General features: G+C 39.2%; 1 protein-coding gene across 1 annotated transcript in view; it reads right to left on the bottom strand.

The window, feature by feature from the left end:
• Nucleotides 1–17,500, bottom strand: part of LOC135212477 (protein dachsous-like) — a 290,250-nt gene that overhangs the window by 15,577 nt on the left and 257,173 nt on the right. The window contains 10 exon segments of the mRNA XM_064245929.1: nucleotides 3,251–3,353; nucleotides 3,355–3,399; nucleotides 3,992–4,132; nucleotides 4,686–5,027; nucleotides 5,401–5,598; nucleotides 6,046–6,221; nucleotides 6,667–6,818; nucleotides 7,298–7,443; nucleotides 8,429–8,598; nucleotides 9,686–9,866. Coding sequence (XP_064101999.1) covers nucleotides 3,251–3,353; nucleotides 3,355–3,399; nucleotides 3,992–4,132; nucleotides 4,686–5,027; nucleotides 5,401–5,598; nucleotides 6,046–6,221; nucleotides 6,667–6,818; nucleotides 7,298–7,443; nucleotides 8,429–8,598; nucleotides 9,686–9,866 — 1,654 coding nt within the window.

The raw sequence follows: 17,500 nt of genomic DNA, 5'->3' as shown, positions 1-17,500 counted from the left end.
TCACCCTCTCCCTCAACCTACTACTATTACTCGGCCCATTCTCTCTCTCTCTCTCTTTCTCTCTCTCTCTCTCTACTTCTTCTGCATCTTGCAACCGATATCGACCTTTCCCCATCGAATGGTGTTGCTGTTTCCGAGGAATTAATTTAAGTCTCTCTCTCTCTCTCTCTCTCTCTCTCTCTCTCTCTCTCTCTCTCTCTCATCTATTCTTCAGAAAAGCTTTCATTTGTCTTGGATTATATCAATTAAATAATTCCTAAGTATATAAACACATTTGCTTACAAATTCTACGACGAGTCGTAAACAACCCATATACATTCCTGTCCTCACATTAATACCTATTTATGAACTGGATGCTCCAATATGAATGCCAGTCTATTCGTGTCTAGCATCTACATCAAGAAAGGTCTACGAATTAATATTTACTCCAGGGATGACGGTGGTGACTGTGTAACTGAGAGGCTGACCAAGGTGTGTAAGGTACGGCTGCTGTAAGGGAAGCTTCTAAAAAATGGGTGAGAGGATTAAAACATGATTTCGCCCACCCAGAGAGGTAAGGTCTGACGAACAGTTACTCCTTAAGACATTGCAGAAAGGTGTAAAGAAGTTACTATTCTGACTCAGAAAGCGCGATTGATAACAGAAGAATTGGTAGAGGAAGAGCAGTGGCCTGAGTCAGACACGGAAATGGTTGAGATAAAAAGTCTGTAATGAAACAGTTAAGTAAGAGGTTTGAGAGCGATGGCAAAGAACTCTTACGTGGAACTAGAAAAAACTAATGTTAGAAAAAACCTATCTGCAATCTGAAAGTTTGTTGAATATGCTCGGCGTAGATAGTAATGGTGTTGATTGTGATTAAAAAGTCAAGATTGTACAATTTGCTTGCTGGCTAGATGGAATTAAAGAAGTATTACAATGGAATTACCTCCCCGTGACATCCAGGGAGTCCAAGAGGTATACAGGACGTAATGGAGAGAAGGCAGTGTGTGTGTGTGTGTGTGTGTGTGTGTTTACAGGGGGGAAGGGATGTTGAAGTATTCATGAAGAAGTTAACCTTCTGTATTGGCAAATGTACCATCCCATGCTGTCTAGTTCCTTTCTTAAAATAAACAATGTATATGATATGGCCAGTAAGGCTGGATGAGGGCAAGGTACCCAAGGGTACTGACTAAAAGTACAACAAATAATGACATGGGGACTGGTGGGTGTGAAGCGGTGTGGATCCAGACAAGGACGTTCATGCGAGAATTCTGTAATTAAAGGAGTGAAGCTGTGTGCAACACACTTGAACCTAAGATATGTTACTGACAAAACTGACACAGAATCTCATTAGCATTGCCAAAACTCGGTGTTTGGTTCAAAAGTCGATCTGAGACATGAGTATTCTAAGTCTTCATGACTGTCTGTCTTTATGGATGGAGTTGAAGAGAGTTAAAGGAATTAAATTAGATATATATGAACGGTGTGGGATAAGAAAACAGGTCTAGAATGGAGGAAGAGTAAGGAGACACTACAGAAACTGGAGAAGCTTCTGAGAGTTTGAAAGTGTTTGCAAGAAGGCAGAGTGAATGACGAATGAAATTAGGATTAAGGTTATAAAGGTAATTAGAAATGCATGAAGATGGGGCAGGGGAAAGAAACTGATGACTATATGAAACCTAACTGGAAATGAACACCCCCCCCCTAAGAAAAAATTAAAAATGGAGAGACTTATAAGAAAGCCAAAAGATGGGACTAAGGAAACCTCATTATCAACTTCTTATTGAGAGGAAAGAAATGTACTGAACAAACATCTGTCTTGATCTGAGTGATAGCATCTAATTAAGATTCCTGGAAAAAAAATGAACAAGATCTTGATTGATTTACACGCTAAAAATGTGACTTTATTTGAACAATTATACCATAAACACGGATTGTATTTAGGCTCCTAGAGTTAATGATATTAAAGGTTTGACTTTAGAGTTTATGATAAAAAAGAAAACCCCTTTACTGTCTAACTGATCATGGCGGAGAAGGAGAAGGGGTGGGCAGCCAAGGATGGCAGGTCTATGAGGTCTAGGGTAGGCCTATAACATTCAAGTGAACGGTGCTTTGGGGAGTAGGGGGATGGTGGGGGGGGGGGAGGGGGTAGGAGCAGTGGGAATTGACAGACGTGGGTGTTGGAAAGTGGGGAAGTATATGTGTGGGAGTGAGGAAATGACAGAAACCTTACTATAATTTACACACCATCCCTACAACCTGAACGAATGACTGTATCCGAGAGTGCAAGTAAGACGGCAAAAGCAATTCATTACGATAAAATTAACAACAAAACCGGCTCTCTCTCTCTCTCTCTCTCTCTCTCTCTCTCTCTCTCTCTCTCAACAGCAGCAAATTCCTTAACGCTGGATGGAGGGAGGATAGACACGGGAGGGGGAAGGGGGAGGGGGAAGAGGGAGAGGGAGAAGGATAGAAGTTCCCATTCCCCATTCCTCGCTCTAGGCCGATGCTGAGTCACTCTTCGGCCACGGATCCTGAAGGGTTGTAACTGCACGATCTCCCGTAGGAACTCTGGCCCTTACGGGCGCCGGGCTAATGTTGTATGCTTTCGGTACACACCAAAATGCCATTGTCCTGGTTTGAGCAGACTTGTTATATTGGCAGACCACCGACCTCAAAGGAAAATAAAGGACTAAAAGCGAGGCAAGAAGAATCAAGCGAGAGGCGATAAAGGATGACAAAGAAGAGAGAGAGAGAGAGAGAGAGAGAGAGAGTCTATTCATTTACAAGGAAGGGAGAGGGGAGGCACATGTTTAACATGCAATATAAAGAAGAAGAAGATAGCTGATGGCAAAGCAAAACTCGAATTCGTACATTATTTCTATCTAAATACTATAGACATACTACTTACTTTCCAGGATTGGGCGGGGGTTAACATGGAAATTAGGTACATAACCCCAAATACTGGGACCCTAAACCAGATCTATTTGTTCCCCAGGAAACAATTTGATGTTAATAGGATAAAATCAAAATGTCAATCTTTAGCTGAGTACTGCTTGATGATGGGCAGACGATTTTTAATCTGTCCAGAACAAATGAGTGACGATTGCCTTGAGAGGGACACACACACACACACACACACACATATGTACATATACATATACTATATACAATACACATTATCTTACCTACATATACTAGCTGTTAAGTCCCAACAAAGCATCAGTTTTTTATGACCCTTTCATTCATTATTTTGCACCGAAACACTCACCTGTAACCGGGTTGATGTGGAAAGAGCCATCAGTGGACTGGAGGGAGTACCTCAAGGAGGCATTGTTCCCGAGATCTCGGTCCTCGGCCGAAACACTCCCGACCAACCGTTCCCGAACTGAGGTTCTCTTCGACCGTGAATTCGTAGACCTGTGGGAGATACAGAGGTTAGTGTCAGTGGCTCTATTTGGCAGCGAGCTGGAATTGGAATATGGAATTTAGGCCAAATGACAAAACGCTGGGGCCTTTGAGGTCACTCAGCGCTGGAAATAATGTCGAAACTATTGTGGAAAGTAAAATAAGAGAAAGAGATTATGAACGGAGGTACTGTAAAAGGAATATAGGGGGTTGCAGCAAGGGCCAAACCAAACTACCCCCTACGGAGTTTTCTTATTTCGGAATAAATAAATAATTTATTTATTTATTTATTTATTTATTTTGCATAATGATGTAGTTTCTAAAAACGTCTTTCTTTGTTAGAGATCACGTGATGGAAAATCTCAGATTTATATAATTTTTAGTTGGGATGAAACACGATACAGGTATGTTACATATCTCCCAATACTGATGATTTTATAAACTCAAGGGTGAGTTTGTCCCCAAATGGGTAAATAAACCGAAAATCTGCTACAAATAAAAACACGAACTGAAGCTTGTTCACCCAACAACAAAACAAAACTGAAACCTCGCCACCAAATAGGAAAATGACTAACCAACTGAAACTGTCATCACTTCAACTCACCTGCTGTGAAAATGAGGGCGAATTGTCATTAGCGTCCAGCACGCTGATAGTGACGGTGGTGGAGGCTGTGGACACAGGAGTGCCATTGTCTGTGGCGATGACAGTCAAGACGTAGCTGTCTCGCGTCTCACGATCCAACACCTGGTTTTGGAGAGGGATAGATGGTAAGAGACTTTAGTTTGAAAACACTTGTACATATTGCATGTTACAGGCTACTTCTCAATAAAAAAATAAAACTTTTTTTCAGGTAGGAGTCCTATCTATCCTACAAGTAGCGACACAGTTGTAGACGAGCGATGTATCTTGAAAGTGTTCCTACAAACCATACTTCCTTTACTTACTATCAGGAATTATACATCATCATGTATCTCTTTCCCTAAAACAAATATTGTCATCCAGTTTTTATCAAAACAATTACGTAATCTACTCGTTACCACAAAGAATTTAGCACGTTCTCACGTCAACACTCCACCACAAAACTGAACTATAATGCATACCTGATACAAATACTCTTACGATAATTCTGATGGCCATTATACAAACTATCTAATACATATGAACTATATAAAGCGCTGGAAGACTGAAACGAACATTACTCTCCTACAGAAACACTACGCAGAACCTAAACTCTATCCCAAAACTAATCCTCTCGGGAGGAGGAAGAACTCCATCATCACAGAACGCCCACGCTTACCTCCTTCAGGTACAGAGAACCGGAATTCGGAAACACACCGAAGATGTTCTCGAACTCCTTCTCCTTGATGGTGTAGGTCAGCCGAGCGTTGTTCCCGGTGTCCAGATCGACAGCCGTCACCTGCAGGAACTGGGAGTTGGCTGGAAGAGACTCGAGAACGTTGACGGTGTAGGAGGACTTGTCGAACACAGGCGGGTTGTCGTTCACGTCTTGGACCTCGAGGTTGACCGTGAGGTTGGAGGACAGTCTCGGATCACCCTTGTCCTTGGCACCGATGATCAAGGTGTATTTCTGCACCGCTTCGTAGTCCAGCATCTGCGCCAGCATTAAGATTCCCTGGTCCTGGTACGAGACAGAAATAGAGTCAGTAACGTCCAGCTCGTTCTGATAACTTTGGGGTAGTCTTTATCAACGTTTTCATTATTTAATACCAAACGTTTACTGAATAAAACTAACTAGTTTAGATTTAATAACATTTGTTGAACCAGCCATTACCTACAGAAATGATAATACTGCATAACAGATACAATACAACACTTCCGGGGATTACACCACTGGGAGTTTAGTGACTTCAACGCTGCATAAATAATGATCCGAGTGGCTGGTGACTGACGTTAAATTCTCCACAAAACCGAAAACAAAATAATAAATATGATTATTCAACACAAAAAGGAAGATGAAAGAACGACGAAAAACAGACGAACTTTCCAATTACCTCATCAATCTGAAACATCTGCCCTGGATTCTGGATGAGCTCGTAAGTGACGACGCCGTTGTCGCCGGAGTCGTGGTCGGTGGCGTGGGCCACGTAAATGGTGACGTTCAACACGGCGTTCTCCCTCACCGACAACTTCATCGTACTGACGTCGAACTCGGGGGCGTTGTCGTTCACGTCCCAGATGCTGATGTTCACCTGAGGAAGAGAAAGAAGAGGAATGCGATGAGAATCGAATCACTGGTCGAACACCAGCTGATCTGTTCGCTTTATTCCGAGACCTATAGTTACTGATGACACTTTTCACAGAGTAGGAAACTAGAGGTAAATGAAAATAATAGGTGGATATTCCCACAACACACACAAATATAGGAATAAAAAAAAACATAACGACAAAGATGAAATGAGACCCTTTCCAGAGTGTAATCTTGGTATATAGAAAGCTACAAAGACCACGTAAAGTTTACTTCAAGAAAAAATATCTTATTTAATCCTCATCTTTACAGAAAGTGACTGCTTCTCACAGTTTCCAAACAACGACACTGAGTTTTTTCTTTTTTCAGTAAGTGACAAGACTTTACTAAGTCTTAAGTCTTAAGGGCTATTAAAGCTATTAAACCTTCAGTCTTAATGGCTATTCCTTACCTGCGTATGGCCGTAAGTGGGAGGATTGCCAGCCGTGGCCAGGACGTTGAGAAGGACGAAAGGATGCGACTCGTGATCCAGGGGCGAGGCCGTCCTCAGAGTGCCACTCAGACTATCGATGCTAAAGTAGCCGTTGGGATCTCCCGAGTAGATGTTGTAGCGGACTTCGCCTCCACCTGTTGTAACAACAATATTAAGATTTAAAACCGCGAACAACGTTAAAAAAATGGAATATACTGGTTAGCAGAAACGTTAGACTTCGAGATTATATGCATACTGCATAGCTAGCTGAAGGCATGAACAACAGAAATGATAGAATTCCTGTACTTCACGCTTTCCCTGAGTATCAGACACCAGAATTGACTTGGCAAGTAAACTATCTCTGTCCATTTATTAATACAAGCAAAGTTAAAAGCAAAAGTTACTAGTACACACTTCTGCTTCTAGTTATTTGTACTATTCCCATTGTGAAATTACTTTGGTACCTAAGGACAGGATACTTCTTAATTTATAATTTCACGTGAATCACAAATCACAACGAGTTGGAAAATATGCACTGAGAGAGAGAGAGAGAGAGAGAGAGAGAGAGAGAGAGAGAGAGAGAGAGAGAGAGAGACCTACCTCTGCCACTGGACGTAGCCGTGACAATTCCCACGACGGAATCTCGCGATACGTTTTCAGCTACGCCGAAGGTGTACCTAGGTTTCTCGAAGATGGGCGGCTCCTGATTCGTGTCTATAACGGATATAGCGACTTCCGCTTCCACTTCCGACCTGTTCCAGGGGAGAGAGAAGAGATAAGAACATCGAAGGCGATTCTCCATCCCTCCATCTCGTATTCTAATCAGCCAGAGAGACACGAGATGAATTTCTTTTAAAGTCAGTGTGCGCGTTCTGGTCAAGTGTCCTAAGGGTTGACTTTGAAATAATTTTTCTTAAAAATTTTTTGTTTTCAAATTAGCAGACCTGAATCCAAGCAACTTTTTATTCACTTACTGACTCACTGAATGTCCGCCATGAATCTATTTCAATATAAAAAAACTAATTACACTTTATTTTCTGAAATAATTAGGAAACCGATAAGCCAAATTCAATAAAATGAAACACACGACTTTCACCTTATGATTATCCCCATTTAGAGATCGATTACCAAGTCTTTGCTGTTTATCATTCTCTAAAAAACCATATGTCATGGCAACAACGATTTATTTATGTTTTGATTGGCTGAAAATGATCTGGCAACTCTGCAGTACCTGAGGCCACCCCCATCGCGGGCGGAGACGTTGATGTGGTACATGGGCGTGGATTTGGACAAGGAGCGTGTGACGAAAATCTCTCCGGTTTTGCCGTTGATTCGGAAGATGCCGGCGTCGTTCCCACCCATGATTTCATAGGTCACCTGTTCAAAGATAATAATATACGTTTATATATCCACACTCTGTAATAATATCGTCTGTGTTCTGCCATGCCTCTTATACTATTGGTGGAAAACTGTCTACTTATACATTTCTTAAATAAATTTGACAGAAACTGTCTACTTATACATTTATTACATAAATTTCACAGAAACTGTCTACTTATACATTTCTTACATAAATTTCACAGAAACTGTCTACTTATACATTTCTTACATAAATTTGACAGAAACTGTCTACTTATACATTTCTTAAATAAATTTGACAGAAACTGTCTACTTATACATTTCTTAAAAAACTTTGACAGAAACTGTCTACGTATACACTTCTTAAATAAATTTGACATACACTGTCTACTTATGCATTTCTTAAATAAATTTGACAGAAACTGTCTACTTATACATTTCATAAGTAACTTGGACAGAAACTGTCAACTCATACATTTCATAAATAAATTTGTAAGTTTAAAATTGAATACAAAAATTTATGAACGTCTGTTCATTTTAGGTAAAATGTACTTTCTAGAAATGCGTACATCAGTTCACTTGCACGGAAATCTGTATCATTCAAATAAAATACTAACACTATTCCCTTAGCTATTTGAGATTATTCGCTTTATCAAGAAAAATCAATATAAAAATAAACAAAGGTGCACTTTTGTCCTTTTACAAACAAGAAGCAGTTTAATATTCTTGTAAAATTAAGTTAGTCCAGATAAATAACGTCAGCTTGAGTGGATATTGGATGGTTACATTGCTTTCAAGAAAGTTGCAGAGATCGACATAATTAAAATTATTTAAAACAATAATTACCTTGCAACCAGAGTTACGAAATTGAGTTGAATCAAGAAAATACTGTCTTTACTCTAGGCATGGTAGAAAAACTATCAGGTACTAAAAAAACACGATATTTGATCATGTTATTGCTCGAATCACTCAAAAATACGACGTCAGCGAGGAAATAGGTTACCTGTCCGTATATCCCAGCATCTTTATCAGTGGCCACGACCACTACTACAGGTGATGTCGATTTGTGCTGCTCTCTGAGGGAGACGTTGTACTGCTGAGGGTAGAAGGTTGGACGGTTGTCGTTGACGTCCAAGAGTTGGATTTTCACAGCTGCTGTTGTGCTCAGGCCACCTGGTAAGAAGTAAACCAAACAATGAGATTAATTCTGTCGTTGTTTGTGAGGATATAAATGCCATGCATTACAAGGATACGGAAAGCAATTGTTAGAGATATGTTGGCAAAGTGAAAAATCCTGCGCAGTACCCTAGAAAAATTCAGTTTCATAAAAAGAGCGAAAAAGAAAGTCAGACGACAATTTTTAAAAAACGCCATAAGGGCAGTAATGATGTCACCGAATAGACATTTCTGATGGCTAATAAACATTCTTGGTTGGGATAAACTCTCTATCACGAGAGTATATACAATGTTCTAAGTGGTCCACAATAATAAAAATGTTAAAACTTGGCGTATAATTTATAAACACTTTATAAAAGCTTTCGAACCCTTCACTGGGTTCATCTTGAACTGGTAACAAGAAATGCTTTTAATTTAAAGAATAGGATCAACATGAAAGATTAATGGCTCAGGTTAACTGAAGATACAATTCAGAACTCTCTGTTATAGCACCAAACATTCTCTGGAAATCAAGGGCTGGCTGTGAATGTTTACAAAACAGCAGACAGAAGAGACTCGAGGTCGTATTACATATGTAAATGAAGTAAATTTATGACTCACATCAAGACCGAACCCCAGTCTTTCAAATGAAAGGCCAAGGCGCTACCAATGGACCCACATCAAAGAGGCAGGAACCTCAGTACTTTTGAACCTGAGGATTTTCCTGAGCAGATACAGAGGATACAGGTTCAAACTTTCTTTAAAACCTGTGTGAGTCGACTGGTACCGCCCTGGCCTTGAGTTTGAGAGAGCGGGGTTCTCAGGTACAGAATTACTTAGGTTCCAGCCTCTTTTATGACTTGTGTGGGTCAACTGGTAGCGTACTGGCCCTTCATTTGAGATACTGGAATTCGACCCTGATGCGAGTCAGAAATGTATTCCTGCGAAACGCGGTGAAAATGATCAGTAGATTCTACACGTGTTCATGTTGTTCGTTAGTTCCATGCAAATGAAAATGGAATGTACCACAGCTGGCAAAGGCAGTCCAACGGGTCAAAACGACTTGAAATCTGCGAGATGATATTCTCTAGACCTTGATACTGACCTCTGTCCGTGGCCACGACCGGAAATTCGTAGACCGCTCTCGTCTCGTGATCTAGCTGTCCTGATATGCAGATGTCGCCCGTCGCCGGGCGGATCTCGAACTCTTTGAAGCGGTTGAAACCGTCGCCTATTGTATAATTGACCATGGCGTTCACTCCGCAGTCCGGATCTGTGGCCGAGACCTGGAACGGGAAAAAAAGGCAAAATGATTAATAACAAAGTAAGGAAGAGGTTAATAATAATAATAATAATAATAATAATAATAATAATAATAATAATAATAATAATAATAATAATAATAATAATAATAATAATAATGATGATGATGTTCTAAGAGGTCCACAAAATAAAAAATGTAGCGATTTCGTGCATAATTTAAAAACCCTTCACAAAGCTTTCGAACCCTTCCCTGAAGATGAACCCAGGGAAGGGCTTCGAAAGCTTTGTAAAGGGTTTTTAAATCACACACGAACTAGCAACATTTTCAATTATTGTGGACCTCTTAGAACATTATATATATACTCTCGCGATAGAGAGTTTTTCCTAACTAATAATAATAATAATAATAATAATAATAATAATAATAATAATAATAATAATAATAATAATAATAATAATAATAAAGGGGAAAGAAATACACAGTCGTGTACGGTTGCATATATTCAAAGTTAATCTCTACATATAAGAAAAAATGACTAGCGCTGACATTTCGTCCATCTTGGCTTGCAAACAGATCTGTGGCCACAGAACATCAGGGTAGAGTAACTGATTTTGCAGGTCAAGTTATATAAGGCAAGGTATGCGTCCGAAGCTGTTCAATATAATCAAGGACGTTCAAAATAATCCATAATGAAATCAATTTATTTACCCAGTCTTTGTGTTGCCCGAGGCCAATACCTGAATTATGGACTTGGATATACTATTTAAACCAGATATTACGTATTCTTTGCATTTGAATTTAAGTGTATACACATCTTTCCATTCACTTCTTAATAGTTTTGCTAAAACTAATTTATACCCCAGCGAAATTTTATGTTTTTTTTTTCTTAGCTGAAAGGATCTTCTGCAGATTACAGCCTACTTCTCAGTTTAGTCTTTGGCTAACTTTAATTGTTTGTAAAGTATCCAAATGGCGTAAAGGATAAAAAAAAAAAAAAAGGATAATGTTATTCACACGATTCATGTCTCTTGCGTCTAATTTAGTCTCTCACTCGACAGTCGGTTTGACAAATGGGAGACATCGTCATTTCTTACAACCATTTCATATACTCTGCGCAGATGCGAAGAGATTGCAGGCCAAGTTTTAGTCAACTGGCAAACACTGGCTAATGACCTAATTGAGCCTTTTGCATCTCTTACATAGTATATCAGATTACGTTTAATTTCGAGTTAATCGTATTTTTCTCTCATCAGTGACGTCACTAGGGTTCTCGAACCATTTTCCGAGTTGCTGATACAATCATTTCTCCTGTCAACATAAGGGAAATTAATCAGATTCTACTAACAGAGAGAGAGAGAGAGAGAGAGAGAGAGAGAGTCCTAGGGCTGGGAGAGGTCAAGTGGGTTGGCCGGGAAAACGCCACCTCTGCTGATTTCGGATGACGTTGGGACGGCTTCAGCATCAATAGGACAGAGCGACAGGGAGGAGGGCCCCCACCGTACGCGAACCCCTTCCCCAAACGCCGGCCGCGCGGGCGCCCTTAGAGCCCAAAGTAAGGAGCCCTTCGAACCGAACGTTGACCTTTAAATGCGCCGACACTGCGGCGGAATCGCCTTGCTTCGAAGACTCCAATTAACGCCGCTGACCCGAGAGGACCCTATCCAAGTCGATGTTTCAAGCGTTTCGGAGACAATCGTGTGGGAGGGGAGATGCAGAGGCTGCCTGTGGAGAAACGAGCCGTTTCGAAGGCAAATCCCTCCACCTACTACTACTACTACTACTATACTTCTACTACTACCTAGCCCTTATCTCCTTAGACTCCCCCCCCCCCCCTCCCCCCCACATTTCTCTCTCTCTCTCTCTCTCTCTCTCTCTCTCTCTCTCTCTCTCTCTTTTCAGGGGTAGGTCAACCTGATCAGCTTGCTCACTTCCCTACATATCAAGCAGCAGTAATTCCCCCTGTAACCTCCAATTATGAAAAGGAGCCTCTTTCACGGACCGTTCACACACGCAGGGACATCTAAGCTTCCTAAGGCAAATTCGCTTATAAAACTGGTTCACCCGAAGGATGCTCACCAAAGGATATACCTTGTTCCACTCGAGTCCTTCTCTTCCTCTCCTCCTCCTACTCCTCCTTAGGAATCGTTCGACCGCGAGCAAATTCGCAAACAGGAGGAAGAAGGAGGTAGGAGGAACTTTTGGGGAAGGAGGGAAGACGAAAAAGAAAAAAAAAAAAAAGAAAAAAAAAAAAGATCCACGAAGAAGGGTGAAGGATTGGCATTCCACACCCTAACCCATCCTACGCCCTATTATATAGCAACCACACCCTTATCACCCCATTGCACTGAGCTTAGAACGAAGGACGGAGTGTGTGTGCAAACAAGAGTTACTTTTATCACTATATCTTTTTTGCTCGCGTTAAAATTAATTTAATTTTTTTGCGGACAGTCTACACTTATTTACGTACGTGTACTAATGATTCTCTGCAACGTTCATGATTTAATTGTGGTGGAGATTTCGCACTCTTAATCAATGCCCTTTTGGCTATATCATAAAAGTACCTAAAAGCACAACCTAACAAAAAGTATCAGGTGCTTTTTACCGATGAGGAACCAAGCATCTATATTTTCAGAATAAAAATGTCAAGTTACACACATTTCAAAAGTGACACGTAAGGATAGTTGATTGACTTAAATGGGGGTAATTTGTGTATAAAAGAAAGTCAGAACCATTTACAATCAAATTTCAGCACAATATCAATTTCACTCTTGCACGAGGAAAATATACTTCTATATAAGAAACAAACTATTAGCCTCAGGTATAGTAACGTTACCCAGAGATCTAGACCAACTATCACAAAAAACAAAGAAGACACTCCTACAGATTTACTCATTAGCTAAAGGAAGTAAATGAAGTCCATAAGGCTACAAAAACCGATTTGATTCTAAAGGCTTATGACGAAATAGAATATTGTTTTTCAGGCCGAGACAAGCAAGTATTGTCACCATCGCTATTAAGATCTTTTAAGGTGGGATGACGTGAAAAGTCACTGAAGTGAAGTTGTGAGTCATGAATCGAGTGTAGAATTTTTGATGCTTGTAGATAACGCAATGCTGACTGGGGAGAGTGAAGACAAATTCTGGTATATAGAGCAAGAATTTATCAGAGGCAAAAGTTAAAAGTTAATGTGAGTTTGAGGAATGATGTGTTGGTACATAGGAACCAATAAGATGCAACAATGCATGTTAGTATTGTTCATGGAAGAATGAAAGCTGATGATCTGTATCGGTATTTGGTGTTAAATATAACTGATGACTTTAGAGGATCAATGGAAGCCCAGGTTGGAATGTTCAAAGGGACTATTGAACCTACCCTCCTTAATTTTGACGTTGTTTAAGATGGACTTTATTTTGGAGTATATTTGGCTATGAAGAATAGAAACTCTGATAAATGTGGGGACAGTAAGAGAAGTAAGAGAAGAGGTAAAATAAGCTGATGAAAAGAATGGGTAATTGGTAATTGGCAAGTAAGAGAGAGAGAGAGAGAGAGAGAGAGAGAGAGAGAGAGAGAGAGAGAGAGAGAGAGAAACTGAACTGAACAGAAATTGGACATGATGAATCTCCATACTTATGGAGCATCAGTGTGAACAAAATACAAAGGTGAATGGAAGAGGTTGTGTGTGAGAATTCAACGTGCTGCTGAAGCGCCTTCATTTATAAAATGTATGTACAGACTTTCCAAACTGCTCCAAAACTCAGCAAGGAAAGAAAGAAAAAAATGAACTACCCTTCCTCTCTCGAAAGTTTTGGAGATTTACTCTCTTAAGCGAAGTTCAACGCATTCTTACCCCTAAAGCAATTCTCCTTGTATTTTATCATTTCTTTCAATTTTTATCTATTTATTTGTTAATTTTTACGATTTATCCTCTTTTTTTACTATTTCTCTCTCTCGATCTAAAAAAAAGAAAAAATCTCATCTCTCTCTATCCTCTCTCTCTGTGAGTTTCAAGTTCTCTAAAATACCTCCCCCCCCCCCCCATGGTTTATAAGAACAAAGTCTCGGGGATGTTTGTCGAAGGCTGGGGGGAGGGGGTGTGGTGGGGGGGCAGGTTGAAAGAGAAGGATGAGGCGATTGGGAAGGTAACGGGGGGGTGGAGGGGGGAGGGGGGGAGCGGGGTAGGGGGAGGCGAGGTGAGTTTAATGTTTGCAGACCTTGGGGTTCAAAAAAGGACAAAGTTGTAATAGTAGGAGAGAGAGAGAGAGAGAGAGAGAGAGGAGGAGGGATGAGAGAGGATTTCTTTTGAAGAGAGAGACTTAAAACTCTTTTAATCTAGTTTAAAGAAACTTAGGTGTGGCAGATGCTGTAATGACTAAATTATGTTTTTTTTCTAGTTCACTTGACATAAAAAGACAAACGAAGGGATGGGAATTTGTAGTAAATTATTATGAAGAGAGAGAGAGAGAGAGAGAGAGAGAGAGAGAGAGAGAGAGAGAGAAACTTGTTTGTATGGTCGAAGAGGTGTCTGTAATCAACACTGATCTTCTTTTCACCACGAAACCAAATAACCGGGATCTATAACAGACAACGAAAGACGTTAATAGATGATTAATGATCAACTCTGGTTTGAAGGATTTATTTAAAAGTCAAGCTTGGATAACCACACCAATATCAACATATCCTGGAGTCGTAATCTCTCTCTCTCTCTCTCTCTCTCTCTCTCTCTCTCTCTCTCTCTCTCTCTCTCTCTGTTCCAATAAAGACAAATACTTGAAAAGATTCAATAATCATTATAATGAAGAACAGCTAATGCATAGACTCCTTGAGTCTAAATAAAGTCTTTTAAAGGATGGTTCTTGGACTGACACTTGTTCTAAGCCACATTTCTTGCATTAAATCTAGCTATTGTTTGAGCTATAATGAAACGATTCTGGAAAACTTAGATAGACGCCCATTGAGAAAGAGAAAAAACCATGTAAGTTCTATATACACACACACACACACACACACACACACACACACACACACACACACACATATATATATATATATATATATATATATGTGTGTGTGTGTGTGTGTGTGTGTGTGTGTGTGTGTGTGTGTTAGTTGTATGCGATTTCAAAGTTTATTTGAATGTTTCAACTACAGAAGCCTACTATCATACCCAAGTCTTGTAGTAAGAAAAATGCTTCCAAATACGTATAACAAGACTGAAGAATTATTTTCTTGACTTCAAAACTGACGAGTAACTGTTCCTTTGATTTCATGTGGAATACGGTAATTTCTTTTTATTTCATGTGAAATAATGTTATATCTACAAACAACAACAACAACACCAACAAAACCAACAACAACAAAATACCAAAGCTTGGGATATAAAATTTAAAATCGTGAATAGAGCCATCAAGCGTTATATTAAAAAACAAATACAATCAGCTACTCCAAAACACCACTGAGCATTAATGCAAAATGCTTGCATGCTTAAACACCCAGCAGCTTATTACACCATCAACTTAACGAAGCTAACAAAGACGTCAATATCAATTGAAAAAGGGAGCTTTAGATATTTTATTCATTAACCTAAACATTTCAAGAACATAGACTTCTGTTATTGAAACCACATAATTTCAAACCACGTACATACAGTTTAGCATGTATCTCTGATAACAAACTGATTGAAATTTCGCACAAATCATTAATAATAAAGGTGGTCTGGCTGTAGTAAAAATTAATGCTAGAAATAAATAATGCTTTAAATAATAATAATATATAGTGACGTGAGTACTCTCAACAACACATATTTAAGATTTACTTGCAAGTCAATGAAGTCTAAACTAAGACTCACCAACGTAAGATTGAAATAAAAAAGCTTCTCGGTGTTTTTGTTATGGAATTTGCATTTTTTTTTTTTTGAAAAATAAAGGTAAGATAAATTTTGAACTATTATTATTATTATTATTATTATTATTATTATTATTATTATTATTATTATTATTATTATTATTATTATTATTCGGATGATGAACACTATTCATATGTAACAAGCCCACCACAGGGGTCATCACTGGTACGATATTCAAGCTTCCAAAGAACAAGGTTCATTTGAAATTAGTAACAGAATGTAATATGAGATATAGAAAGAAAAGATCATTTATCCTAAAGTAAAAAAAAAAAAAACGAATTAATCAATAAATAGAAAAAAATGTAAGTAAATTATCAAAATACAGTGAGAATTGTTCAGGGTAGTGATACATTTTGCGATGTTTATAACGTCAAAGCTGACACACATCCCAAAAGAATTTTTGTTTGCACATATTCACAGATGTTTATGAAAATCACTAACACGACAGTAGTGAATTCTATGAACCTTAATTTTTTTTTTTATTACGAAGAACGAAGTAAAATGAAACCCAAGGGAAGGCGGGTTATTTCCCAGTGAAAAAAAAAAAAAAAACTATTCCATTTTTTCCCCTTCTCGAAAATGAGTGAGCGAACACTTCATTAGTTGTAGCACAAAAGACAAAGCTTCCGGTCTTGGAGAACCATTTAGCATTTTTTCCCTCTCCTGGACGAAACTATTTTTCGAGCCAGAACACCCGGCCTGCCAAGGTTCAAGGACACCGAGTCTCTCCCCCTTCGATAAGACCAGGGGAGGAGGAGGAGGAGGGAGGGTAATGGCGAGTGAGGGGCACCACCACCACCACCACCACAGTTACGTATCCTTATAACTCGTGTTATAGTTTCAATCTCAGCTTCCATGAATTTGTCTTCCCTCGCCACGAGTTTTCATTTTCCTTTTCCATTTGTCTCTTATCATCATATCCTGCTCTCCCGCTCCCCCCCCCCCCCCCCCTTTTCTTCTCCATCTCCACTTCCCCCCTTTCATTAACCTATTACCTCTTTTACTCTCACCACCGACCTCTCTGTCGCGTCTTCTGTTCCATGTCGCTGTTATCAACCTGTTTATTTCTACAAGGAGTCTCGTCTTCTTTGCCTCTTCGTCCACCTCCTTTCTTCTCTTTTCTTGTTTTGCGTCCCCTTAAACATCTTGTTCCCTTCCAATTCTTTCTCCTGCGTCAATTTATTAACTTAAAACTGTTCGTTCCACTGCATTCTGTTCATTCTCCTTTATTTTCCTTCTTCCAGTTCCCCTGTTTCCATTCATTCGTTTCACTTTTTCCCTGGCGTTACTCCTACATTTGTATTCCATCGTTTTTAAGTTATCCTTTGTTTTTGTTTTTTTATCTAAAAAATTAAGTCTTTAACTTCAATTCCTGTTTCCTCCCATTTACTTGAATCATCAACTTTTCCGCCTAGGTCCTTTACCGTCATTCCACGTATTTTTCTTTCCCTCATTTCTATGGTTTTTTTATAGTCAAGTCAACGACGCCATTTATATGTGGAAACTCTCTCTCTCTCTCTCTCTCTCTCTCTCTCTCTCTCTCTCTCTCTCTCAATGCAGATATTTACTAAACACCTAGAATTCTATAACCACTCTTTGTTATAGATTTCTTTTATTTGATTTTTGGAGCAGTCTCCTTTTTTTCATTATATGCAAAAATAAAAACTTATAATAATAACAGCAGCAACAGTATAAAATAATAATAATAATAATAATAATAATAATAATAATAATAATAATAATAATAATAATAA

The sequence above is a fragment of the Macrobrachium nipponense genome, chromosome 41 (assembly GCF_015104395.2).
Source record: "Macrobrachium nipponense isolate FS-2020 chromosome 41, ASM1510439v2, whole genome shotgun sequence".
Lineage (NCBI taxonomy): Eukaryota > Metazoa > Arthropoda > Malacostraca > Decapoda > Palaemonidae > Macrobrachium > Macrobrachium nipponense.
Note: the sequence above shows the minus strand (reverse complement) of the source record. Positions and strands in the feature narration are given on the sequence as shown.